At 31.8% G+C, this 27041-nt stretch overlaps 1 protein-coding gene across 1 annotated transcript in view; it reads left to right on the top strand.

Moving 5' to 3' along the window:
* Positions 1 to 27041, top strand: part of Mmp1 (Matrix metalloproteinase 1) — a 175891-nt gene that overhangs the window by 30446 nt on the left and 118404 nt on the right. The window contains 1 exon segment of the mRNA XM_073957878.1: positions 24699 to 25006. Coding sequence (XP_073813979.1) covers positions 24788 to 25006 — 219 coding nt within the window. The 5' untranslated portion in view covers positions 24699 to 24787.

Raw genomic sequence — 27041 nt, 5'->3', positions numbered from 1 at the left:
TAAATAAAGATGTTGTTAACACACATTCTTGATAGAAGTGAAAATATTATTATTTATTTTTGATTAAAAATTATTTTGACAGCAAATGAAGACATCAGTTGGTATTACTGTATCACCTTCTTTCTTACACCATGAATTGTTAATACACTTTAAAACCGAAAAAAGCAGCATTTTCTAAGATATTTAAACAAAATAAAACAACAAACCAAATGTTAATAAAATGACAAATATGTCACACATATATAAGAACAGTTTTTCTTGACAAATTTTAAAAAAATTAGTCCAAATGTCAGTTTGATGGAGATAGAGGTGAGGTATATGGTAACACTTTTCCTCTCAATACCCTCTCTCACCGACAAACTGGCAATTACCGCAAGGAAAGTATGAAAGTATCAGTCAGCTGTGCTGACGGCGATATAACCTCAGCCTATGACCAAAAAAGCAAACTCAATAATTATGCCGTATATAAAATATATTAATTTTGTATCACGAGTTTGCTTCAAAATACGTGGAATCTGTAGATACCGTAATGTGGGGCTATACCAAGTCATTGACATATACAAAAAAAAAATTTAGTAAGCAAACTTCTGATTCAGAGAGAACTCGAAATATTAAATGCCTGTTCCGGAACCTACAAATTTTTACTGCGATAACAATTCTTCCGAACAAAATGAAGAAATAGAAAAAAAAAAAATTGTTGAAGTAATACTATGTGCAAAGATTGGACCAATCAGAAACTAACTGCTGGAGCTATCTTATAGATTTCCCATTTTTCTTTCATTGGAGCTTTAGGCCATTATAACAGAAAGTATGGACTTGCGCCAGAAAACAATTGTACCCTTGCAAAGAGTGCTCCAAGGACAAACTTCTAAAACCTATTCAAAACGAACTTCACTTTTTCTGAATTAGAAATATTAGGATCTGCAAAATATGGATCAAATCGGTTCCTGCCTTCAAAAGTCATCGTCCACACCAAGTTGTGAACTTCTGTGGGGAAGGTTCGGGTACCGACCGATATGACCCACCTTCGAACTTAAACTAAGTTTGGACAAAATATTACGAAGGCCGAACTTTGGACCGACTGCAAATTGTCTGAAACGGATTGTGCCTTGGGGTCTAAAACCATTATATCGATGAGTACATACTAGGGCGACTAAAACATTTTTTAAGGCCTACCCTTAAGTTTTTTTTGCATATGAAAACCTTATATATGAAATTTTATGGCGATCGGTGTTTCTATAGTAATTTGTATGGAGCCAAAGGTGCATTTTTACGAAAATCCTCTAAAGGCCGAATTTATGGTCCAATCGATGAAAACAATTTTACCAGTTTATAGTTGCCGAAATTTTTTTCACAACATTTTTTAGGATTCGTTTTTTAGCCAGAACCATGAACTGGTAAATTGTTTTCATCGATTGAGCCATAACTTCGGCCTTTAGAGAATTTTCGTGAAATTTCCATAAATGCTGAGTTTATAAAAAAAGGTTATTAGGTACACGTTTTGGTATGGCCGCCATATAACGCGACTTGTCGACGTTCCAGTCGACCTCAGAATTGGTTGTAATTTCGAATTTTGAGTTTCCATTTCTACCAAACATGTTTTATACAGGTCCACATTCGGATATAGCCACCATAGTTACCCACGGCATTGGTTGTAATTTGGAATTTTGTGTGTTCCAGACGTTAGACAATATTTCTACTAAAAATCGTCTATATGTATATGTAGGTCGGGGTTTTCGATATACATAGGTCCCACATAAAGCAACGTACGGATTTAAGTTAGTTTGAGTGTTTTGTCCCGGTACCCGGACATAATTCCCAAAATGAATTGCTTTGCGGACGTAACTCCCAAAATTCGTTGGAAGGTTTGTCCGTGAAGCACAGAGGACATACTCCAAAAAAACGCGGAGGTACCAGAAGGAGTAAACAAATTTAGTCCATATTCAAACCTGATCTATATTTGGTAGATATATTAGGATGTGCAAAGTATGGATTACATCGGTCACTCCCTTCAAGAGTTATCGTGCGCACAATTTTTCCGAACATTTTTGAACTTTTGTGGGGGAGGTACCGGAAGGAGTGGACCGATATAGCCCATCTTGGAACATAAACTAAATTTTGACAAAATATTACGAAAGCCAAATTTTGGACCGAATCGGTTGATCCATTCGAGAGTTATCATGCGCTCCAGCCAGACAGACAGACGGACGGACATTGCTAAATCAACTCCAAATTGTCTGAAACGGATTTCGTCCAAACATACTTGGGGTCCATTATTTCGATGAGGCACATTTTGCCCGTATGAAAGTGTATATACCCTTCATAGCCTAAAGGCTGAGGGTATAAAAATTATTACCCTCTTGCAGTTCTGGAACAGACCATAAGATTGGAAGAAATTTTTGGAAATGTTGAGAGTTATCTTGCGCATGTTTTTGCTTTTGGTACGTTATCTCAGGAAGTATGGATTTACTCCGGAAAAAATGTACCGTTGTAATATGGACCCTGAAAACAACCTTCTGCAAAATGATTCAAATACATTCGAGACGAGTCCTCAAGCTGCACTTTCCCCAAATTTTGTTTGGGAGGTACAATAAGGACGGGACCAATATAGTCCAATCTGATACATGAATGGAAGCAATAATACGATGTGCAATTATTGGACCAATCAGAAACTCTCTGCGGGAGTAATATTACGGATTTACCATTTCAGTTGGTACCGTCTATTAGTCCATTATCTCAGGAAGTATGGACTTGCGACCGAAAACAATTGTACCGTTGCAAAGGGGGCTGCATTGACAAAATTTTAAGACGAACCGAGAAAAGCTCTTAAACTTCACTTTTTCCAAGGAATTAAGACCAATGAGTTTTCAAACCATTTTCCTGAATATTTTTCGCACTGATTCTGTTCTTGAAAACGCTTTCTAAACTAATTCAAATCCCTATACACTTTAAATTCACGATCAATAAATCTTTGAATAAAATGCCTAATTTATATTTTCAATCTCCACAAATCCACCTGCCGTGAATTAAATATTCCCTACAAAGTGTTTCAAACGTAATAATTTTCGATTTTCTTACATTTACAATAGATTTATGGCGACGTAATTTTTAATTTGTGTTGAATTGTTGGTGGTCACCCGTTTTGACCACCACCACCAGTTTGAGGAAACACTATGTGGAACCGCAATCAATATTTGACCAAAATAAAAATTGAAAAAAAAACTAAATACGAACATTGAACTCTAAACGTGGTTGGAATATTTGATGGGTTTCGTTCGATCGCTCGTTGGGTTGTTCGTTTTTTTGTGTGTTTCGATCAATATTGTGAACTTGAAAGAACTTGACCGGACATTTATTTTGTTAAAAAAAGGGAGGAAATACGAGAATTTTTTGTTACGATTCAATTTCGACCTTGAAAATAATAAAATTTTCTTTTCTTTGGAGTAGTTGATTTTGGGAATTTTAGTATTTAACAGAGTTAAAATACTAGAAAAAGAGAATAATGAAAAGAAGAGATTGCTAATAGAAAGTTTTAAAATCGAAAACAAAAAAATGGGCTTAAAGGAAGACATCAAAGATATAAATGCAAGCTATTGAGTGGCAATAAAGGTAACGTCACATTAGGCAAATATTTCAAATATTTTCTTTGTTGGAAAGGTCATTTAATTTTTTTTTAACAATATGAAAAAAATAAAAAAATATATTTTGAATAATAACAAATTTAATAAATAAAACTTGAAATTGAAGTATTTGTATCACAATTTTTTTATTACTGAGAGCAAGTGAGCCTAAATAATGCATTGAAATTTATAATCACTTGCTCTCAGAAAGCGCATACTGCCGGTCGCTGGAGCAAATATTTGCCTAATGTGACCTTAACATAAACAAATTTGTGATACAAATAATTTAATTTCAAGTTTTATTTTTTAAATTTGTTATTATTTAAAATATATTTTTTAATTTTTTTCATATTGTTAGAAGAAAATTAAATGACCTTTCCAACAAACCTATGGAGTTTAAATATTTCGGGTAAACAAATATGTTTTGCACATCCTGTGGCAGGGGCTCAATTCTTGTTCTATGATTTTTTTTTTAAACAAATAAATAGCAAATGATTTTTCAAATTTTTATAGAACAAGAATCCAGTCCCAGAAACTTTGGCTATTTAAACATTTAAAACGGTCAAAAGAGGTCAATTTCGGTAAAATAGATTTTTTAATTATTTTTATATTTATTTATTTATTTATTCTTGCTATCAAAATTATTTGTCATTACGAAATAATATTTTTTTAAATTAAAACAAAAAGAATTCCCCAGAAATTATTGTCAATACAAAAAAATTGCATTCATTTGTTTATCATCAAAGGTTTTTGAACTTTACACAGTTTTTTTTTTTTTGTTTTTAATTTAATTTTCAACAGAAAACATAATACATGTGGATGATTATAAGTAAAATATATTGAAGCCCAAAAAATAATAACAACAAAAACAACAACTTGACACTACCAAAAATCAAAATATCTAAAAAAAATAAAACAATTTGTCATTTAATTCACGTTTATTTTATATGTACTGGGCCCGTTTGAGTCTTAATACTCTAAATGTCTGTCCTCCCGCCCGACTGTCCACCACTGTGGACTGTTTGGTATGCCAAAGATAACAAAAATCAAAATTGAACGTAAAATAAATAAAGAATTAAACAAATCAATATGTGTGTGACATCACCATCAATACACTTTTATTTTCAAAATATGGCACATTTATAAAATAAAAGCAAGAGAGAGGGGACAATGAGAGCGGTAGCAAAACACCGCCTGAAAATTTTAAACAGGTGAATTATGATAGCTGGTTGGTTTGTTCTTTGGGGTGGTAGAACATTTATTTGTAGGAATTTTGCACCAACCATCCTTTTTTGTGAATCACAAAATTCCGCTGCTTACGCTTTTGACCAAACAAAAAAACAAGCCACAGGAAGTTCGTTGTCCATGACTGACAAGCCAACTAAATAGATAACAAGACACAATTGAACTGATAAAAAAATATTCAATAAATATTTTGTGAGTTTTGTGACGTGATTGCAAATCACCAACCACTTCAAATATTTTCTCTACAACATATAGATATTAAGTTATAGTCGATGTTATCTGAAAAAAAGAAAGAAAAAAATATTTCATGGCTATTTTGAGGGGTTATCAGTTAATTGAATGTTAACATGAAGCAATTATTGCTTGTAATGACCTACGTATTTGCTTTGGGAGGAAATGTGTGAAAAGGTGGTACAGATCCCTATCAAAGGCAGGAGTTGGGTTTCATACACAGTACCTTCACTATTTTTGTTGGAGCTGTCAATAGGTGTTCTATTTATACAACATGACACATATGAGATGGAGTATATCTTAGAAAAAATTGGGAGCCACATGATCCAAGTAATCAATTACAAAGTAATGTAAACTAAGTAATGGGTTTTATAGTACTTATTGGTAGTCGTAACTACTTACAAATGTCACACTGAATAACTAGTTATTCTACGACCACTAAAATAATAACTTTATGGCAACTGAAAACAGAAAAATAAGCCAAAAACAAGTAAAAAAGTTTCAGTCGGGTTTGCCGGCAGAGATATACCATCACCCTATGTCAGTCTTTCCGAATTTTGTGTGCCTTTTTGGGCATTTGAACGTGCGGACAAAATTGTGGATTAGGAATGACGTTCAAAAGTGTTCCGGAGGAGGTAATTGAACGAATGGATCGACATAGTCCATTATGGAAGTGGATCTTATTTGATATCGCACTCACTAGTCATTTCAGTGGGTCATCGTATAACTTTTGAACCAGTATGCCAGGAAGCATAGACTTGTCCACGGAAAACATAATATCGCTGTAAACAGGACCACAACGAGCAGCATCGGTAAACATTTTCAAAGGATCTTCGAAAAGACACTAAACTGCACTTAGAGACAATTATTGAACTTTTGTGGGGGAGGTTCCCTAAGGAGAGGCCATTTTAATTAACCTAAATTTGGACAAAACATTAGGAGATCCAAAGTTTGGACCAAATTGGTTGCCCCGTTCAAGGGGTATCGTGCATAACACTTTAGTGAAATGTTTTAAATATTGGGGGTGGGTACCAGAAGTTGTGGACCGGTATTGCCCATTTTCGAACTGAAACTAAGTTTGGACAAAATATGACGAAGGCTAAATTTTGCACCAAATTGGTCGATTAGTTCGAGATTTATCGTACTCTCCAGCCACTATGGTGCCATAGGGGTTTGTTTACAACTTTCGGGCTGTTTTCTCAAGATGTATGGACTTGCCCCTGAAAAACTTTTACCGTCGTAATTGAGGCGGCGAATGCAAGTTGATTCAACAAAAATCAAAGTGATTCGAGAGCAAGTCTTATCCAAAATTTTGTGTGGGAGGTACCCGAAGGAGTGAACAAATATAGTCCATATTCGAACCTGATCTAAATATATCTGGTAGATATATTAGGATGTGTAAAGTATGGACCAAATCGGTCATTCTCTCCAAAAGTTATCGTGCACACATTTTTTTCGAACATTTTTGAACTTTTATGGGGGATGTACCTGAACGAGTGGACCGATATGGCTTATCATTGGACAAAATCGGTTCATCTGTTCGAGAGTTATCGTGCGCACCAGCCAGACTCCAAATTGTCTGAAACGGATTTCGTCCAAACGTACTTGGGGTCTAAAATCATTATTTCGATTAGGAACATTTTTTCTTTGGGAGCACGCTACGCCCACACCTTCCAATATTTCGACCTATTTTTGGCCAGGAAAATCGATTCCTGAACCACTGTGCGTCGATGACTAATGTGATAGGTTAAATCTCTACCCCAAGATATTGGGTGTAATGTCCGATAACATGTTTATATCGTCCGCACAAGCCACAGCTATTTGCGACAAGGTCAGAAGTAGAAACAGGGTTCTCAAGTCGCTGGTTGGCACTTAGTATAGTGACAAAAACCTACCTTTTTACTTCTTATCAAGCAATCGGTAAGTGTGTGGTAAGCTATGCGACACCAGTGCAGTATGCAAATGTTAGCGCTACGCAATGGAAGAATATTCAAAGCAGCAACAAGGTGCCCCATATGACACCAGTGGACTATCTGCATGAGGCGACGATGATTTTACCGGTACATTAGCACAACAAAATGTTATCGATGCATTACCTGCATGGGTGTTCCCACACCCAGGTATATCAGGAGAGATATTCACGATCTGTAGATATAGAGTTCCAAAGATACAAAGGAAAACCGCTATATGAACTGATGCAGATGCACAGCCAGCACAAAGGTATAGCGAGAATACAGTACTCGGATACCAACCCCCATCCATCGCAGCAGAAGAACGCCAGCTGCTAAAGCAAATACGAGTGGTTTTAGCTCAAATTGGATACGGGCGATTAGACACCTCAATTAATATTGCCCTACATGTGGATTGGGACCACATGAAACTCTGCATCTAGACCCAGTCAAATTTCTCCTGATTCTTTATGGGTGTAGCCAGTCTAGGTTTAGAATTTTTCAATCCTGATGCAGAACCCGATAAGTGAAGAAATAGACGAACAAACATATGTACGTTGCTACAACAACAACTGATTGACACGATCAGTTGCAAAATTAATACCCCATTTGGTCGAAACTTTGAAAAGTGTTTCCAATCCTACATTATGTTCCAACTTCTTACAGAAGTCTAAAAATTTGGATTATATTGAGTTTAAAAGTTCTTCGACAATCGTTTTTGAAAATTTCTCCGAAGGTAGTCCTTGTGGTGTTCATTATCGGACAACTCCTTTGTGTACCTCTCACAAAAGTTTTTGATCAAGTTCAGTTTAAAAGCTGTTTAAAAATCGTTTTGATATTTTTACCGAAGATATTCCCTGTGGTCCTCATTACAAGGACACCAACTGAACTAATTTTGTTGGTGGATATGTTCTTAGGTGTAGTCATTATAACAACAACTACATTTTTTTCCAGGCAGGTTCATACCTACCTCCTGAGGCAACTTCATACCTCCGGCAACATTTTGATTTTTTTACCGAAGATATAAGAAATTTTGTTGGTGGATATGTTCTTACGTGTGTTGCTAAGCAAGTTCATACCTCTCCTGAGGCAACTTCATACCTCCGGCATCATCTAAAACAGCTGGTGGGTACGATAATGATAACTATTGAAAGCAGTGACTCCAAAATTTAGATTAAGTTCCACGATGGACTGGGATGGTCAGCCCATTCATTTGTGTACCTTCTCCGCTTAAATCCACGTTAAGGCCACTTCTCGGATGATATTGAAATTTAGAAGAGGGACAAGGACCAGTACATGCATTCAACAGTACTCTTTTAACTAGGGGAAGTCAAAACTTCATCGAGGTATAGCCCCGAAATGTCCCAATATTCTGGTTCACTTCTTTATACACGTCCCGCACAAAAATTTTTGCTTAGGTGCTGTTTAAGGCCTCTTCAAGAATAGTTTTTGAATTTTTACCGAAGGGCGGTGATGTTTATGTTTTTACTGCAGGTAGTCTTTGGGTTCCCCACTCTACTTTGTGTTCTTCACCTTCAGCTTTTAGACTAAAGAGGGTATAGACACTTTGACACGACCAAAATTGTGCCTCACCGAAATAAAAAATGGCTTTAGACCAAAAGTATGTTTGAACGAAACCCGTTTCAGACCATTTGGAGTTGATTTAGGCCCGACCATCCGTCTGTCTGGCTGGCTGGTGCGCACGATTACTCTTGAACGAATCTTCCAATTTGGTTCAAATGTTGGGTATCGTAATATTTTGTCCAAACTTGGTTTTAGTTCGATGATAAGCTATATCAGTCCACTTCACTCTGATACCTACCCCACAAAAGTTCAAAAATGTTCGTTAACATACGCACGATAACTCTCGAATTCGGTTACTTCCAATTGGTCATAACTTTGCATATGGAAATATTACAAACATCAGGTTGGAATATGGAATAAATCGGTTAACTTTTTCATGTACCTCCCTCACCAAATTTAGGAATCATTTTGAAATGTTGAAACAAATTCTTTTTGATGTTACGACGGCGTAATTTTTTTCGTGGCCAAGTCCATACTTCCTGAGATAATGACCCAAGGGGTCCAAAAAAGCCTCCCGATACCAACTAAGGGCCAAACCTAATTGGTCCAAACTTTGTACATCGTATTATTTCTTATATACTCGGATTATGTCCGAATATTGACTACATCGGACCATTCAAGTTTGGAAAGATTGCAGCTTAAGAACTTGTCCGGGATCGTTTTTAAGTTTTCGGCAACATGTTGTGTCTGCGGCACTATTTAAGACGGTACAATTTTTCTCGGGGACAAGTCCATACTTATTGAGAACTTGGCTCCTATAGACGTCAGAAGTATTGTGTTTATTCCTTTTCTTTAGATCCGAGGTTGAGGGTATATATCTCTGTCGGCACTACTGACTGATACATTCTTACTTGTTTTATTCTGTGGAACAATTATGATACCTAAACCACAAATGCAGGGTGGAAACCTTTGAACATTTTTTTGTTACCTAGGACATTTGCATTTTTTTGTCAAAATTAGGGATCTGCTCATGGGACATTTAGGCTAGGGTTTTTACTGTTTTATACCCTCCACCATATTATCGAGGGTATATTAAGTTTGTTTTTCTATTTGTAGCACATCGAACTAATCATTTGCGACCATATAAAGTATATGTATTCTTGATCAGGATAAATATCTAAGATGATCTAGCCATGTCCGTCTGTTGAAATCACTCTAGCGTTCGCAATAATTGAGTTACATTTTTGTACCCGAGTGTCTATTTTCCATAGGCTGGTCAAGTTCGAAGATAATTTGACAGTTGAGGTTCCTAGTGGTCAAAAAACATCTCCACCAAAAATTGTCAACAAAGGTCAATGTTTTGGTATAGCCCCCAAATATTTTAGCAACATTTTTTGACCGAACTGTCTGTAATTTGGCAGTTTAGGTACCCAGTGGTCAGAAAATATTTCCACCAACAATTGTCAAAATAGGTTCATGTTTTGGTATAGCCACCATATAACGGTGCCTCCCCATTTTCGGTATTTTGAGGATTTTAGCAAAAATTTTAAACCGAACTGCATGTAATTTGACAGTTGATGTTCCTAGTGGTCACAAAACATCTCCACCAAAAACTGTCAACATAGGTCCATATTGTGGTGTAGCCCCCATATAGCGGTACCTCCCGATTTTCGGTATTTTGATGATTTTAGCAAAAATTTTAAACCGAACTGCCTGTAATTTGATAGTTGAGGTTCCTAGTGGTCACAAAACATCTCCATCAAAAACTGTCGACATTGGTCCATGTTTTGGTATAGCCCCCATATAGCGGTACCTCCCGATTTTCGGTATTTTGGGGATCGTAGCTAAATTTTTTGACCGAACTACCTGTAATTTAACATTTGAGGTTCCCAGTAATCAGTAAAACATCTCCACCAAAAACTGTCAATATAGGTTCATGTTCGTACATAGGTCCATGTTTTGGTATAGCCCCCATATAACGGTGCCTCCCCATTTTCGGTATTTTTGACCGAACTATCTGTAATTCGAAAAACTGTCCACATAAGTCTATGTGTTGTGTGTACATGCCACAAAACTGCTCCACCAAAAACATAGGTCCACGCTTTAATTTAGCCCCATAGAAGGTTCCCGAACGTTGAATAATTTTTTTTATGATTTTTTTACCTTATTTAGGTTTAGTGGTCACAAAATATCTCCGCCGAAATTTGTGGACAGGAAAGAAAATAATTATTCCGTTTTGCTTCAGAATATTTTATGGATGGTATAAAAAGTTCAGCCCGGCCGAACTTAACTCTTTTTTACTTGTTTTTCCATGTTTTATACATGTAATCAAGGCAAATTTATATAAAGTAAATGCATGAATTACAACAACTAACAAATTTACAAAAACAACATATAGTCTGTTCCAGTACTGCAAGAATCTACTATTTTTTTCGATAACATAAAGGAAAAAATGTTATCGTAGTAAAAAGTAGTAGCTTCTTGCAGGTTCTGGAACAGAGCAATTGTTGTTATAGAAAATGTAATGTCAAAGAAAATATTGAATAATGGGGTCGTTTTAAAAAAGCTCAGGAAAAACATAAATACATTTTGAAAATCCTCTAAAATAGAACAAATTTAAATCAAAATGTAAATAAAAAGCATTCAGAACTGTCGTAGGTCATCGTTATAATACGTTTACGATGAAAAGAAGTATTTTATGGTAGCAAATTTGGAATTTTCAAATTTCATAAGTAGACCCTATTATATGTTGAAAACCAAATTTACAAAAAAAAAGTAAAAATACAGCTGATTGTCACTTCTACCATATATAAATTTTTCTTGCCTGTAATGAGTTCCCAATTAATAATTTTTTCATACGATTTTATGAGGGATGTCCATTAATAATTCTGATCCAAGATCATTTGTTCCGTCATATGTCTAGCCTCCACCAGTGCAGTAAAGAAGTATTTTATGGTAGAAAATTTCGAATTTTCAAATTTCATGAGTAGACCCTATTACATGTTGAAAACCAAATATACCAAAAAAAGTAAAAATACAGCTGGTTGTCACTTCTACCTTATATAAATTTGTCCTGCCTGTAATGAGTTCCCAATTAATATTTTTTTCATACGATTTTATGAGGGAGGTCCATTAATAATTCTGATCCAGGATCATTTATTCTGTCATATGTCTAGATTCCACCAGTGCAATCTGCATTAGCGGTCTTCCAGATAAAAGTTTTCATTTAAAATATTTGCAACATTTCCCAGCTAAATGTCGTTTTAGTGAATCTGATAAGTAGCGGGCCTTCGCCTATGCGCACAAAAATATTCTCCATAAGCATAGTAAATTGTAATGATCCTTATAATCTGCGAAAGGTGTGGATTTCCCCGGAAACAAGTTATATCGTTGTGATCAGGATAACAAGGACTACCTATGATACAAATTTCAAACCGATCCGAAGGGTGCTCCTAAATAATGTAATGGTGTTTTGAATAAAAAAATACATGTTCACCCATGTGTCGGGACGTATAAATTCCCCCGCTGTGATCAGCATAGCAGGAATTCAAATTAATCCAAGGGTGCCCCTAAACGACTCTTGTTCCCATGTTCTTGACAATTGTGTTTTTAAATAAAACAGCCAATATATCTCTACATTTTGTTATAACTCACAATTTTAGGATTTTTTTCATTTTCGATGTTGTCGAATAGATTATCTTGTTTTCCAGTATTTTTAGTCCCTACCCTACCCATTGTTTAATCAATATTTTTGCCATAGCCTACTGCAGTAGATAGTCGGTAAAGTAACCATGGTTATATATTTCCTATTTCTCAACAACAACAATTAAATCACATTTTATGAAATTGTTGAAATCATAGGGGGAATGCAGAACCATTAATTAAGAATTCTCAATAAAACAATTAAGAATGAATTGAAAAATCAAATAATTCCAATATTTATTAATTATTGATTTCCCCCTTATCTATGCCTCGCAAAAGCAGGCATTTATAACTAAAGCAGCATTTCCAAAGAAATTCACAAGAAATTGAACTCAAACAAAAAAAATGATACCTGTTCAGTGTTCAGTTTGTAAACTACCCGAAATTTCAAGTGAGTCATTCATGACTTCTAATGGGAGTAACTTTGTGTGTGTGAAAGTGTGTTTTCGGCTATGCGCATTGTTGGTTTTTTGTTTTAACAAAATAAAAACATATTAACAACAACAAAACGAACTAAAAACAATAATAAATGAAAAAACAAAATAAAGAAAAAATATTTAAAATTTCGCTGAGACAAAAATCAAAACAAAAAAAGATGATGTTTTTATTGTTTCATTGATGAAGATGATTATAAACTTCATAATTATAATGACAATTAAAAGAAAAGAATCTGTCAATAACAACAAAAACGCATATGAATTTTACGTTAAATTAATATTTAAAAATTTTTGCATCAATTTCAATTTCTTGCCAAAATAAATTTTATGATTGCCTTGTTTATATGACAAAGCCATACAAACTGTCCACTCATTTATTGATCTTTTGAGACAAAAATAAAATACCTGACCATCCATCTAGGTGATACATTACGGATTCGAATTTGTAGTTCTTCTATTGGTTGTTTTAATTTTGGTCGGCCTGAAAACGTGTTGAAAATTTCTAAATAATTATTTTTGCCAACCAAAAAAAAAAAAATCATCAGTATCCGCTTATATTATAGAAGCGACGAAGAAGCGTTTGTTTGACAATAAAAAGTGAATTGCAAATTCCAATTCTAATATCCAATAATTTGTTTTTGTTTTTGCTTTTTTTGCACATCTGCTGTGTATTTTATGGAGTGCCACATTGTGAGTAATTCCAAAGAAATACACATAAAATGAATGTTATTCACTGCAATATTAAATCATTCATTGAAATTGTTAATATTCCATACCAATGCTGTAACAAAATAGAAATCATTTCATGAGAAATTTCAAAATTTTCTGCTAAAAAAGAAATGCCTCATCACCACTTTCAGCCCAAAAACAAAGAAATTGAAATTTCTTATGATCTGTTTTGGGGTTCGACCCCTGAATCAAGGGTTAGTCCCGTAAAAAATGTTTGGTTAATTGGAATAATTGAAATATCAATTTCTCATTGACTTCCATAGAATATCTTCCCAAACATAATTTTATAAACGTTCCACTGTTGTTGGTAATATTTCGTAAATGTGTTTCTCTGGGCTCTTTTATTTCCAAAACAGTGTCTAAAGCATTTGTCGATAAGATAAGAAAATACCCAACCAAGATATGAAAACAATTTTTTGGGTGTTGAAAAAAAGTTTAGAAATATTTTGTTGTTAACTAAAAAAAATGCCATACAAATATTTGAAATGGTTAGAAGCGTATTAGCACGTAACTGATTTTCAGAGTTAAGAAAACAAAAACAACAGCAAAATGTTACACATTTCTATATCTATTCGCCAGGAACTTGACCTTAGAGATAAGAGTTCAATATATATTTTGTTTTTCGTTCTATAAACAATTTATAACAAATTCCCCAAAAGGTGTTTCCCCATAGAATTACCCCCACTGCCCTACAACGTTCAGGGTCTAAGTTATATATTTTTATTTTTTGTTGTTGTTTCCATTTTGTGTCGTTAGTGTGTTTGATTGTAGAGCGATAAGAGTCATTTTGTTTTATGTGTTTATGCACTTTTTGCGGCACCATTACTGTGAAATATGTTCACTGGAAAAAATGACAGTCGAAAAAACTCAAATAACTTAATATTAATCGAAATTATTTCACTTTTTTTCTTTTTGTTCTTGGTGTTGACAACTGATGATAATGACCATTCATATAAATGTTTTAATAATGTCAAGTTCATTACTCGTTGTGTATTTAGTCAAAATATTGAAAGGAAATAAATATTGATTTATTAACAACAAAAAACACCGAGAAATAAAGTCATTATATTCCGCATTGTGAGTTTGAACTTTGTGGGAAATGCATAATATGTATATTAGGGCGACACAAAAAACAATTTTTTTATTTTGAAACTTCTTCCTACAATCTAATATTTATTTGACCCAAAAACCTTATATATGAAATTTTATGGCGATCGGTGAACGTTAAACCGTGCCACACGAGCGATTTTAATTTTAAAAATATTCTTTGAAACATTCCACGACTTAAAACATAATTTTAAAAATATTTTTTGAAAATATCCACGCTTTAAAAAAATTATTTTAAATTTAATTTAAATTTTTAAAAGCATTCTTTTAAAAAAATCCACTCCTTAACAAATTTTTTAAAAATATTCTTTAAAAAATGTTTAAAATATTTTCTGAAAAAAATCCACGTCTTAAAAAATTTTAATTTTTTTTAACAATCCACTCCTTAAAATTGTTTAAAAATAATCAGTGAAAAAAAAATTGTTTAAAAATACAATTTGAAAAAATCAAAGTTTAAAAAAAAACCCACGCCTTAAAAAATTTAAAACCTGTAAGGAAAGGATCAAAGTCAGGAGGGGCCGACTATATGATACCCTACACCACTGTAAATATGTAAAATGTAAATTGCAGCTATATCCAGATCTTAACCGATTTCGATATAATTTGGCACATTTATTTCCAGACCGAATTCAGTCACACATTCCAAATATCATTGAAATCGGACTTAGTATATAGCGTGTTTGGTGCAGAGAATACGCGAAATCGGCCGAAAATATAAGGGAGCTATATCCAAATCTGAACCGATTTCGATATTATTTCTCACATTTATTTCTAGACCGAATTCAGTCACACATTCGAAATTTCATCGAAATCGGAAAAATATAGCGTGGTTGGTACAGAAAATACGTGAAATCGGCCGAAAATATTTATGGGAGCTATATCCAAATCTGAACCGATTTCGATATAATTTGGCACACTTATTTGTAGACCGAATTCAGTCTTACATTCAAAATTGCATCAAAATTGGACGTATATAGCGTGTTTGGTGCAGCAAATACGTGAAATCGGGCGAAAATATATATGGGAGCATAAATCGACATGCATAAATCGACTCAGAAAGTGGCTGTATGTATATCCCCAAAAGGAACTATGGGTCTATTTCGTTTCCTTTTGTATGTTACATACAAATGCACAAAGACATAATACCCCTTACCACAGTGTGGTGTAGGGTATAAATATTCTTTGAAAAAAAAAATCCAATCCTTAAAAAAATAATTTTAAAAATATTATTTAAAAAAAAACTACTCTTTAAAAATTGTTTGAAAAAATCCACGCTTTTAAAAAAATTTAAAAAAAAATTCTTTGAAAAAAATACCCGCCTTAAAAAAATAAATTTAAACCCATTCTATAAAAAAACACACGCCTTAAAACATATTTTTAAAAATATCCTCTGAAAAAGATCAATTTTTAAAAATATTCTTAAAAAATCCACACCTTTAAAAATCATTTTAAAAAATATTCTTAAAAATCCACGCCTCAAAAAAATCATTTATAAAATATCCTAAAAAAAATCCAGACTTAAAAAATATTCTTTGACAGAAATCCACGCCTAAAAAAATATTCTTAAAAAAACTCACGCCTTAAAAAATATTTTTAAAAATATTCTTTCAAAACAATCCACTCCTTAAAAAAATATTTTTAGAAATATTCTTTGAAAAAAATTCACGCCTTAAAAAATATATTTAAAAATATTCTTTGAAAAAAAATGGACGCCTTAAAAATATTTTTAAAAATATTCTTTGAAAAAAATCCACGCATTGAAAAATATTCTTTGAAAAAAATCCACGCCTTAAAAATATTTTTAAAAATATTCTTTGATAAAAATCCACGCTTTCAAAAATATTCTTTGAAAAGAATCCACTCTTTCAAAAATAGTCTTTGAAAAAAATCCACGCCTTAAAAAATGTTCTTTGAAAAAAACCCACGTCTTAAAAAATATTTAAAAAAAAAAAATATTTTTTGATAAAAATCCACGCCTTAAAAAATATTATTTGAAAAAAAACCCACGCCTTAAAAAATATTTTTAAAAATATTCTTTGAAAAAATCCACGCTTTAAAAAATATTTTTAAAAATTTTATTTGAAAAAACCCCGCGCATTAAAAAATATTCTTTGAAAAAAATCCACTCATTAAAAAAAATTTTTAAATATTCTTTGAAAAAATCCACGCCTTCTCACATTTATTTCTAGACCGAATTCAGTCACACATTCGAAATTTCATCGAAATCGGAAAAATATAGCGTGGTTGGTACAGAAAATACGTGAAATCGGCCGAAAATATTTATGGGAGCTATATCCAAATCTGAACCGATTTCGATATAATTTGGCACACTTATTTGTAGACCGAATTCAGTCTTACATTCAAAATTGCATCAAAATTGGACGTATATAGCGTGTTTGGTGCAGCAAATACGTGAAATCGGGCGAAAATATATATGGGAGCATAAATCGACATGCATAAATCGACTCAGAAAGTGGCTGTATGTATATCCCCAAAAGGAACTATGGGTCTATTTCGTTTCCTTTTGTATGTTACATACAAATGCACAAAGACATAATACCCCTTACCACAGTGTGGTGTAGGGTATAAATATTCTTTGAAAAAAAAAATCCAATCCTTAAAAAAATAATTTTAAAAATATTATTTAAAAAAAAACTACTCTTTAAAAATTGTTTGAAAAAATCCACGCTTTTAAAAAAATTTAAAAAAAAATTCTTTGAAAAAAATACCCGCCTTAAAAAAATAAATTTAAACCCATTCTATAAAAAAACACACGCCTTAAAACATATTTTTAAAAATATCCTCTGAAAAAGATCAATTTTTAAAAATATTCTTAAAAAATCCACACCTTTAAAAATCATTTTAAAAAATATTCTTAAAAATCCACGCCTCAAAAAAATCATTTATAAAATATCCTAAAAAAAATCCAGACTTAAAAAATATTTAAAAAAAATTCTTTGACAGAAATCCACGCCTAAAAAAATATTCTTAAAAAAACTCACGCCTTAAAAAATATTTTTAAAAATATTCTTTCAAAACAATCCACTCCTTAAAAAAATATTTTTAGAAATATTCTTTGAAAAAAATTCACGCCTTAAAAAATATATTTAAAAATATTCTTTGAAAACAAATGGACGCCTTAAAAATATTTTTAAAAATATTCTTTGAAAAAAATCCACGCATTGAAAAATATTCTTTGAAAAAAATCCACGCCTTAAAAATATTTTTAAAAATATTCTTTGATAAAAATCCACGCTTTCAAAAATATTCTTTGAAAAGAATCCACGCTTTCAAAAATAGTCTTTGAAAAAAATCCACGCCTTAAAAAATATTCTTTGAAAAAAACCCACGTCTTAAAAAATATTTAAAAAAAAAAAATATTTTTTGATAAAAATCCACGCCTTAAAAAATATTATTTGAAAAAAAACCCACGCCTTAAAAAATATTTTTAAAAATATTCTTTGAAAAAATCCACGCTTTAAAAAATATTTTTAAAAATTTTATTTGAAAAAACCCCGCGCATTAAAAAATATTCTTTGAAAAAAATCCACTCATTAAAAAAAATTTTTAAATATTCTTTGAAAAAATCCACGCCTTCTCACATTTATTTCTAGACCGAATTCAGTCACACATTCGAAATTTCATCGAAATCGGAAAAATATAGCGTGGTTGGTACAGAAAATACGTGAAATCGGCCGAAAATATTTATGGGAGCTATATCCAAATCTGAACCGATTTCGATATAATTTGGCACACTTATTTGTAGACCGAATTCAGTCTTACATTCAAAATTGCATCAAAATTGGACGTATATAGCGTGTTTGGTGCAGCAAATACGTGAAATCGGGCGAAAATATATATGGGAGCATAAATCGACATGCATAAATCGACTCAGAAAGTGGCTGTATGTATATCCCCAAAAGGAACTATGGGTCTATTTCGTTTCCTTTTGTATGTTACATACAAATGCACAAAGACATAATACCCCTTACCACAGTGTGGTGTAGGGTATAAATATTCTTTGAAAAAAAAAATCCAATCCTTAAAAAAATAATTTTAAAAATATTATTTAAAAAAAAACTACTCTTTAAAAATTGTTTGAAAAAATCCACGCTTTTAAAAAAATTTAAAAAAAAATTCTTTGAAAAAAATACCCGCCTTAAAAAAATAAATTTAAACCCATTCTATAAAAAAACACACGCCTTAAAACATATTTTTAAAAATATCCTCTGAAAAAGATCAATTTTTAAAAATATTCTTAAAAAATCCACACCTTTAAAAATCATTTTAAAAAATATTCTTAAAAATCCACGCCTCAAAAAAATCATTTATAAAATATCCTAAAAAAAATCCAGACTTAAAAAATATTTAAAAAAAATTCTTTGACAGAAATCCACGCCTAAAAAAATATTCTTAAAAAAACTCACGCCTTAAAAAATATTTTTAAAAATATTCTTTCAAAACAATCCACTCCTTAAAAAAATATTTTTAGAAATATTCTTTGAAAAAAATTCACGCCTTAAAAAATATATTTAAAAATATTCTTTGAAAACAAATGGACGCCTTAAAAATATTTTTAAAAATATTCTTTGAAAAAAATCCACGCATTGAAAAATATTCTTTGAAAAAAATCCACGCCTTAAAAATATTTTTAAAAATATTCTTTGATAAAAATCCACGCTTTCAAAAATATTCTTTGAAAAGAATCCACGCTTTCAAAAATAGTCTTTGAAAAAAATCCACGCCTTAAAAAATATTCTTTGAAAAAAACCCACGTCTTAAAAAATATTTAAAAAAAAAAAATATTTTTTGATAAAAATCCACGCCTTAAAAAATATTATTTGAAAAAAAACCCACGCCTTAAAAAATATTTTTAAAAATATTCTTTGAAAAAATCCACGCTTTAAAAAATATTTTTAAAAATTTTATTTGAAAAAACCCCGCGCATTAAAAAATATTCTTTGAAAAAAATCCACTCATTAAAAAAAATTTTTAAATATTCTTTGAAAAAATCCACGCCTTCTCACATTTATTTCTAGACCGAATTCAGTCACACATTCGAAATTTCATCGAAATCGGAAAAATATAGCGTGGTTGGTACAGAAAATACGTGAAATCGGCCGAAAATATTTATGGGAGCTATATCCAAATCTGAACCGATTTCGATATAATTTGGCACACTTATTTGTAGACCGAATTCAGTCTTACATTCAAAATTGCATCAAAATTGGACGTATATAGCGTGTTTGGTGCAGCAAATACGTGAAATCGGGCGAAAATATATATGGGAGCATAAATCGACATGCATAAATCGACTCAGAAAGTGGCTGTATGTATATCCCCAAAAGGAACTATGGGTCTATTTCGTTTCCTTTTGTATGTTACATACAAATGCACAAAGACATAATACCCCTTACCACAGTGTGGTGTAGGGTATAAATATTCTTTGAAAAAAAAAATCCAATCCTTAAAAAAATAATTTTAAAAATATTATTTAAAAAAAAACTACTCTTTAAAAATTGTTTGAAAAAATCCACGCTTTTAAAAAAATTTAAAAAAAAATTCTTTGAAAAAAATACCCGCCTTAAAAAAATAAATTTAAACCCATTCTATAAAAAAACACACGCCTTAAAACATATTTTTAAAAATATCCTCTGAAAAAGATCAATTTTTAAAAATATTCTTAAAAAATCCACACCTTTAAAAATCATTTTAAAAAATATTCTTAAAAATCCACGCCTCAAAAAAATCATTTATAAAATATCCTAAAAAAAATCCAGACTTAAAAAATATTTAAAAAAAATTCTTTGACAGAAATCCACGCCTAAAAAAATATTCTTAAAAAAACTCACGCCTTAAAAAATATTTTTAAAAATATTCTTTCAAAACAATCCACTCCTTAAAAAAATATTTTTAGAAATATTCTTTGAAAAAAATTCACGCCTTAAAAAATATATTTAAAAATATTCTTTGAAAAAAAATGGACGCCTTAAAAATATTTTTAAAAATATTCTTTGAAAAAAATCCACGCATTGAAAAATATTCTTTGAAAAAAATCCACGCCTTAAAAATATTTTTAAAAATATTCTTTGATAAAAATCCACGCTTTCAAAAATATTCTTTGAAAAGAATCCACGCTTTCAAAAATAGTCTTTGAAAAAAATCCACGCCTTAAAAAATATTCTTTGAAAAAAACCCACGTCTTAAAAAATATTTAAAAAAAAAAAATATTTTTTGATAATAATCCACGCCTTAAAAAATATTATTTGAAAAAAAACCCACGCCTTAAAAAATATTTTTAAAAATATTCTTTGAAAAAATCCACGCTTTAAAAAATATTTTTAAAAATTTTATTTGAAAAAACCCCGCGCATTAAAAAATATTCTTTGAAAAAAATCCACTCATTAAAAAAAATTTTTAAATATTCTTTGAAAAAATCCACGCCTTAAAAAATATTTTGAAAAATATTCGTTGAAAAAAAATCCACACATTAAAAAAAATTAAAAAAAAAAAAATTTGTTTAAAATATTCTTCGAAAATACACGCCTAAAAAAATATATTTAAAAATATTCTTTGAAAAAATTCACGCCTTAAAAATATTTTTGAAAATAGATTTTGAAAAAAATCCACGCCTTAAAAAAATATTATTAAAAGTATTTCTTGAAAAAAATCCACGCCTATAAAAATATTAAGAAAAAAATTCTTTGAATCAAATCCACGTCTTAAAATTTTTTTAAAAATATTCTTTGAAAAAAAATTCACGCCTTAAACAATATTTTAAAAAAATATTCCTAAAAAATTCAGGTGTTAAAAAAATATTCTTAAAAAATATTTTTTAAGAATTCAGGTCTTGAAAAAATTTAAATTTTCTTAAAATGTTCACGACTTGAAAGAATATTTTTAAAAAATCCACGATTAAAAATATATTTAAAAAAAGAAGTCTTGAAAAAATATTCCTAAAAAATTCGCGCCTTGAAAGAATTCAGGTCTTGAAAAATATTGCTAAAAATTTACGTCTTGAAAAAATTATTCATCTTAAAAATGTTTTTAAAAACTATTCTTAAAAATTCACCTCTTAGAAGAATATTCTTAAAAAATTAACGCCTTAAAAATATATTTAAAACAATAAGTCTTGAAAAAATATTCCTAAAAAATTCACGCCTTGAAAAAATATTCTTAAAAAATCCACGCCATAAAAATTATATATTATTATATTATTTCTAAAAAATCATGCCCTTATAAATATTCTTAAAAAGATTCACGCTTTAAAAAAATAATTTTAAAATATGCTTGGAAAAAAACTACGCCTTAAAAATATTCTCCAAAAAATCCACGTCTTGAAATAACATTCTTTAAACAAACCAAAAAATATTTTAAAAAAAATTCAAATCTTGAAAAAATATTCTTAAAAAATCCATGAGTATTTTTTTAAAGTATTCTGAAAAAAAATCCGCGCTTAAAAAATATATTTTTAAAAATATTCTTTAAAAATGCAGGTCTTGAAAAAATATTCTTAAAAAATTTACGACTTCAATAAAATATTCTTAAAAAGTTTACGATTTCAATAAAATATTATTCAAAAAGTCCCCGACATCAATAAAATATTCACAAAAAAGTCCAAGTCTTAGGAAAATATTCTTAAAAAGTCCACGTCTTAAGAAAATATTCTTAAAAATCTACACCTTGAAAAAATATTCCTAAAAAATCCACGTCTTGAAAAAATATTCTTTAAAAATTCCCTCAGCATAATGTAGGCAAAAATTCCTGAATATTTCGGCAATGTAAATCTACTCTAAAAGTAGTGTCTTAAGATTGGCCGTTTGGACTCGGCTAATATAAATCGGAGTGCATACATTGATCTCAGTAATGCTGGCGACATTTCCTGAGTATTTAAGCCATGAAAAACTTTTCTACAAGTGGTGTCGTAAGACACGCCGTTCGGACTCGGCAATAAAAAGTAGGTCCCATATCATTGAGCCAATATGAATCGGCGTGCAATCATTGATATGAGAGAAGTCTCCCTTGTCCCATCTGGGATGTTTGTGGAACAATAACAATAACAATAACAGCATACATTGATATGAGAGAAGTCACCCCTTTTGCCTTCGATTAAGCCCTGTGTGTCCGTTTGTCTGGCTGGCGATTTGGTGCAAAGTTTGCATTTTACAGCTTAGATCTAGTTTCAAATATAGATCAAGCTCGAAGATGGGGCTTGTCGTCCACTCCTTCTGGTGCACGGTTTTCATTTTGCAGCTTAGTTTCAGTTCTAAACATTGATCATGTTCGAAGTTGGGTCTCTTCGTCCACTCCTTCTGGTGCCTCCCCCACAATAGTTCAAAACTTCCCGTTAAAATGGTGCGCACAATAACTTCTGCAAAGAGTGACCAATTTGGTCTAAAGTTTTGAAATATTTCTTCTAGACATAGATTAGTTTTGAATATTTTTGCAGTAGTTTGTCCTCGCAGCCATTATTACGACGGTAAATTTTTCCATATTTCTCTAGCCACTCATACTCTGAGCCACTGTCACGCATTACTTAGTATTGAGTAAAATAAGTAGTTTTGTCTTGTAAAATTTTAAAGTAATAACCCATTATTTTTCAGCCTAGTGGTAATGCTGAAAGTAGATTTTTTCCAATACTTTATAATTGATATTCGGTTCGTTTGCTGGGAATAGATTGCATCTTGCTTTCGTATCGAAATGTATTCTATGCTATTTTTGCTACAATCTATGAATATCCAACGAATTTCCTAACTGTTGTTTAAATGTTATTTAATTAACCTTTAAGTCATGAGCTAAATTTCAAACTTAATTTTTAGATCACTCGTCACAAATATGCCACACACATGCAATCAGAAAAAAGCAAACTTGAAATATCAAATAAATCGCAAAGTTGCTATATTTGGAAAAAAAAGCTTTTCCTTCCGTTTCGACAAAAAATAAAAATCCTTAATTATAACTTTTTTCGTTCCCTCCCCTCTGTTTTTTTCGGTGAGCGAAACATGCAATTTAAGAGATAACACCGGGTGTATAAATACCAAAATGAAGCTTATTAAAAATATGCAAAAAGGCAAAGGGGTGTCAGTTTAGGTAACCATGGGATTCGTGTTTGGTATTTGCAACATGCCACACATATTAGCAGGCATTTCGTATTTATGTCTGTCTGTCTGCCTGCCCAACTATTAAAGGCCAACAGGTTGAAATTATGGCAAAATGTATTTTGTGCAGCAGCAAAAGGGCAGCAACTTGAAAATAACTTTGTTCTATTCGGTATTAACTTCCTGCCGCCGTTTGGCCTTAAAATACTTTCTTAGCTTTTTGAAATATTTTAAGTATGTAGTTCGAAAAAAAACCAGCAACAAACAAGAATGCTACTAACCTTGGTCAAGTGGTATTTTTGTGTACAAAAGGCATGTTCTTTGTGACACTTCCTTTTTAGGCTGTAAAGCCGTTAAGTTGTCATAAATTGTCTTGTATTCATGTTTCACTCCAAAAAGAATGTGTCAAACAGTAATTATTTTTATTTTCGAACTTAATGGTTACAAGGTTAAATTCCATTCGTATGACCAAATTACATTCATTGTATTAGGCTAAGGAGTTATTGTGAATAAAAGGAAGGAAGGCAAAGGAAGGCTTGTTCTACAATATCTCAGGCTAAAACAAACAGAATATTGTAGAATCAGGATAGGCCAAGTATTTCATTACATTAATTGTATTAGGCTAAGGAGTTATTGTGAATATAAGGACGGAAGATGAAGGAAGGCTTTTTCTACAATATCTCAGGATAACACAAACGGCTAGAATATTGTAGAATCAGGATAGGCCAAGTATTTAATTTTCCAAAGTGGATAAGGGGAAACACGTAAAATTGTTAGATAAAAAAATTTAGAAAAAATTGCATAGGATCATACGCGACTTAGCGCACATAATTAAAATTAATTAAAGGGCTTTGTTCAAATCACTTGATATGTTTGCTGATATGTAAGCTTCAGAAATTCTTCAAAATTTAGAAAAAACACTTTAAAATCGTTTTATATTGTGGAAACCTCAAACTTTATTTTATACTTTAAATAATTAATTACTATTATTTGTAATTATTTTAAATTAATTATATTTTTTTTAATTATACCATTTCCCTTTTTCTCTCTTTACAGATATTATATAATACAAAATAGTTGTAAATAACCAACAAATTGACGTCTTTAAAACACACACTCACACCCACAAATCTTTTCAACAAATTATGGTAAATAGAGAACAATTACCACCACCAACAACAAAGCGACGAAACATATCACCCAACAACAACACATCAACTTTTGTTACAACGAGTCGAAACCAGACCACCTGCGCTGCAAAAATGTCTACCCGCCAAAATTATGTGTTCTTAGGTTTAACAATATTGTTAACAATTATAGCCACAGCCCAATCGGGACCTGTATCAACGACCACACAAGCTGAGGTAAGTTTAAAATTAAATTTTTTTTTGCTCAAGGAATTTACAAATTCCATGTAAACATTTTTGAATATATAACGAAATAGGATAATGTGCAAATAAAAATTGAAACGGGAACGCCAGATCGGGATCCTATCATTTCAAGATTCACAAGCTATCTTTAGGGCCTTACTGTTTACAAAGATAACATTTTTCGTGGTCAAGTCTTTCCTTCGGGTAATGACCCGACCAACTAAAATGGTGGAATCCTAAATTTCGATCGAGTTGCAAAATGGAAATGGATCATTCAGATTTGAAATTTAATTTAGTATGAGAGCACGTGTAGAATTGCGGATAGTCCTTGTGATTACGGCCCAAACTATGAACACCGAAATGTCCCGATATCACTGTGAACCATAAATTTGGGGCAGATATAATTCATTTTGGGGATGAAAGCCCTTGGTGAGTATATTAAGAATCCCGAAGGACAGATCCGCCATGAGTCCAACTTCCGAGTTATGGCGTGATGAAGTTGCTGCTGAAGACCCTGTAAGGCATCTGAAATTAGCGTTATATATTTGTTAACTGTTGTTTTAACTTATTTATGAGATGAAATGTCTGCAGTCAAATACAATGAGGATTATTTTCATAGAGCATTTCGACCTTCTAACTCGCTTCCTTCAATGTCCTTTTCGTCCTTTATTTTAAGAACCGCTATAAAAGTACCACAAGATGACGTTTTTCAGCTTCGAAATGTTTGTGGATGCAAGAGTGATTACAACAATTGGGCGGACTTACATGGAATGGACTGAGGTTTTTTCGGAATTTTACAGAAAAACCAACTTAATATACCCTTCATACTATGGTGGAGGGTAGAAAATTACAATACAATGTCGAGCTGCATTTGTGAGATAATTTTTCTTGTCTCGCGTGCCTTCTATAAAATCATATCATTTCGTGCCGTTCAGTTACATTGATTTTTTTTTTGAGCTATGGTTGATGTTCTTCCTCAAATAAGAAAGACTCACGTGTTTCGTGTCACGCGTGCCTCATATGTTACGCTAATATGATTGGCACCAAAACTCTTGAAAAGAGTAGTAGATATGCTCCAAACTCTAAAACATCTCGCCGGCACAAACTAAGATCTCTGATGAGCACGGGCGTCTACACTTCTTAAGATAAAGGCTCAAAAGCACTAAAAACCCGGCCGGCAACAACTAAAATCCCTGATATGCACGATATAACTCACGAATTGAGTATCCGATTTGGACGAACCTTTATATAGCGTACAATTTCGTCCAAACGTACATCAACTTCTATGTCGATCCATATCGGACAACAGCTTCAAAATTGTCGTTCAAGTGCTGTTCGAAGTTTTGATTTTTTTACCAAAGGTACTCCCATGGCAAGTCCATGCTTCCTGACTAATGGTACAAAATATACATTTAAAATCGGCTAAAGGACTGTTGTAATTTTTTTTCGGAATATTTATCGAAGGTGTTCCTTGTAATTGTGATTACAACGATATATTTTTTATAACCTCCACCATAATATGGAGGTTAAAATTATATTTGTCATTCCGGTTGTAACACATCGAAATATTCTTCGGAGACCCCACAAAATATATATATTTTGATCAGCATAAAATTCCAAGTCGATATAACCATGTCCGTCTGTCTGTCTGTTGAAATCAAGATACAGCTCGCAATTTTTAAGATAGATCTTTATAATTTGGTACTGAAGTTTCTATCACTCCTAGGATGTTTGGAAATGTTTGAAAATGGGCTATATCGGTCCACGCCTACCTCCCGATTTTCGGTATTTTGAAGGTTGTGGCCTAAATATCCCACGGAATAGGATGAAATTTGGTATTTTGTCTTTGTTTGGGGGTATAAAATTTTCCATATGAAATTTGTCGGTACAGGTCCCCGTCTTCATGTAGCCCTCATAGAACGGTTCCACCCGATTTTCGGTATTTGGAAGGTAGTGACCTAAATATCCCACCGAAATGGCTGAAATTTGATATTTAGTCTTTGTTGGAGGTTTAAAACTTTCCCCCAGA

The sequence above is a fragment of the Musca autumnalis genome, unplaced genomic scaffold, assembly GCF_047663935.1.
Source record: "Musca autumnalis isolate F117 unplaced genomic scaffold, ASM4766393v1 scaffold_5, whole genome shotgun sequence".
Taxonomy (NCBI): domain Eukaryota; kingdom Metazoa; phylum Arthropoda; class Insecta; order Diptera; family Muscidae; genus Musca; species Musca autumnalis.
Note: the sequence above shows the minus strand (reverse complement) of the source record. Positions and strands in the feature narration are given on the sequence as shown.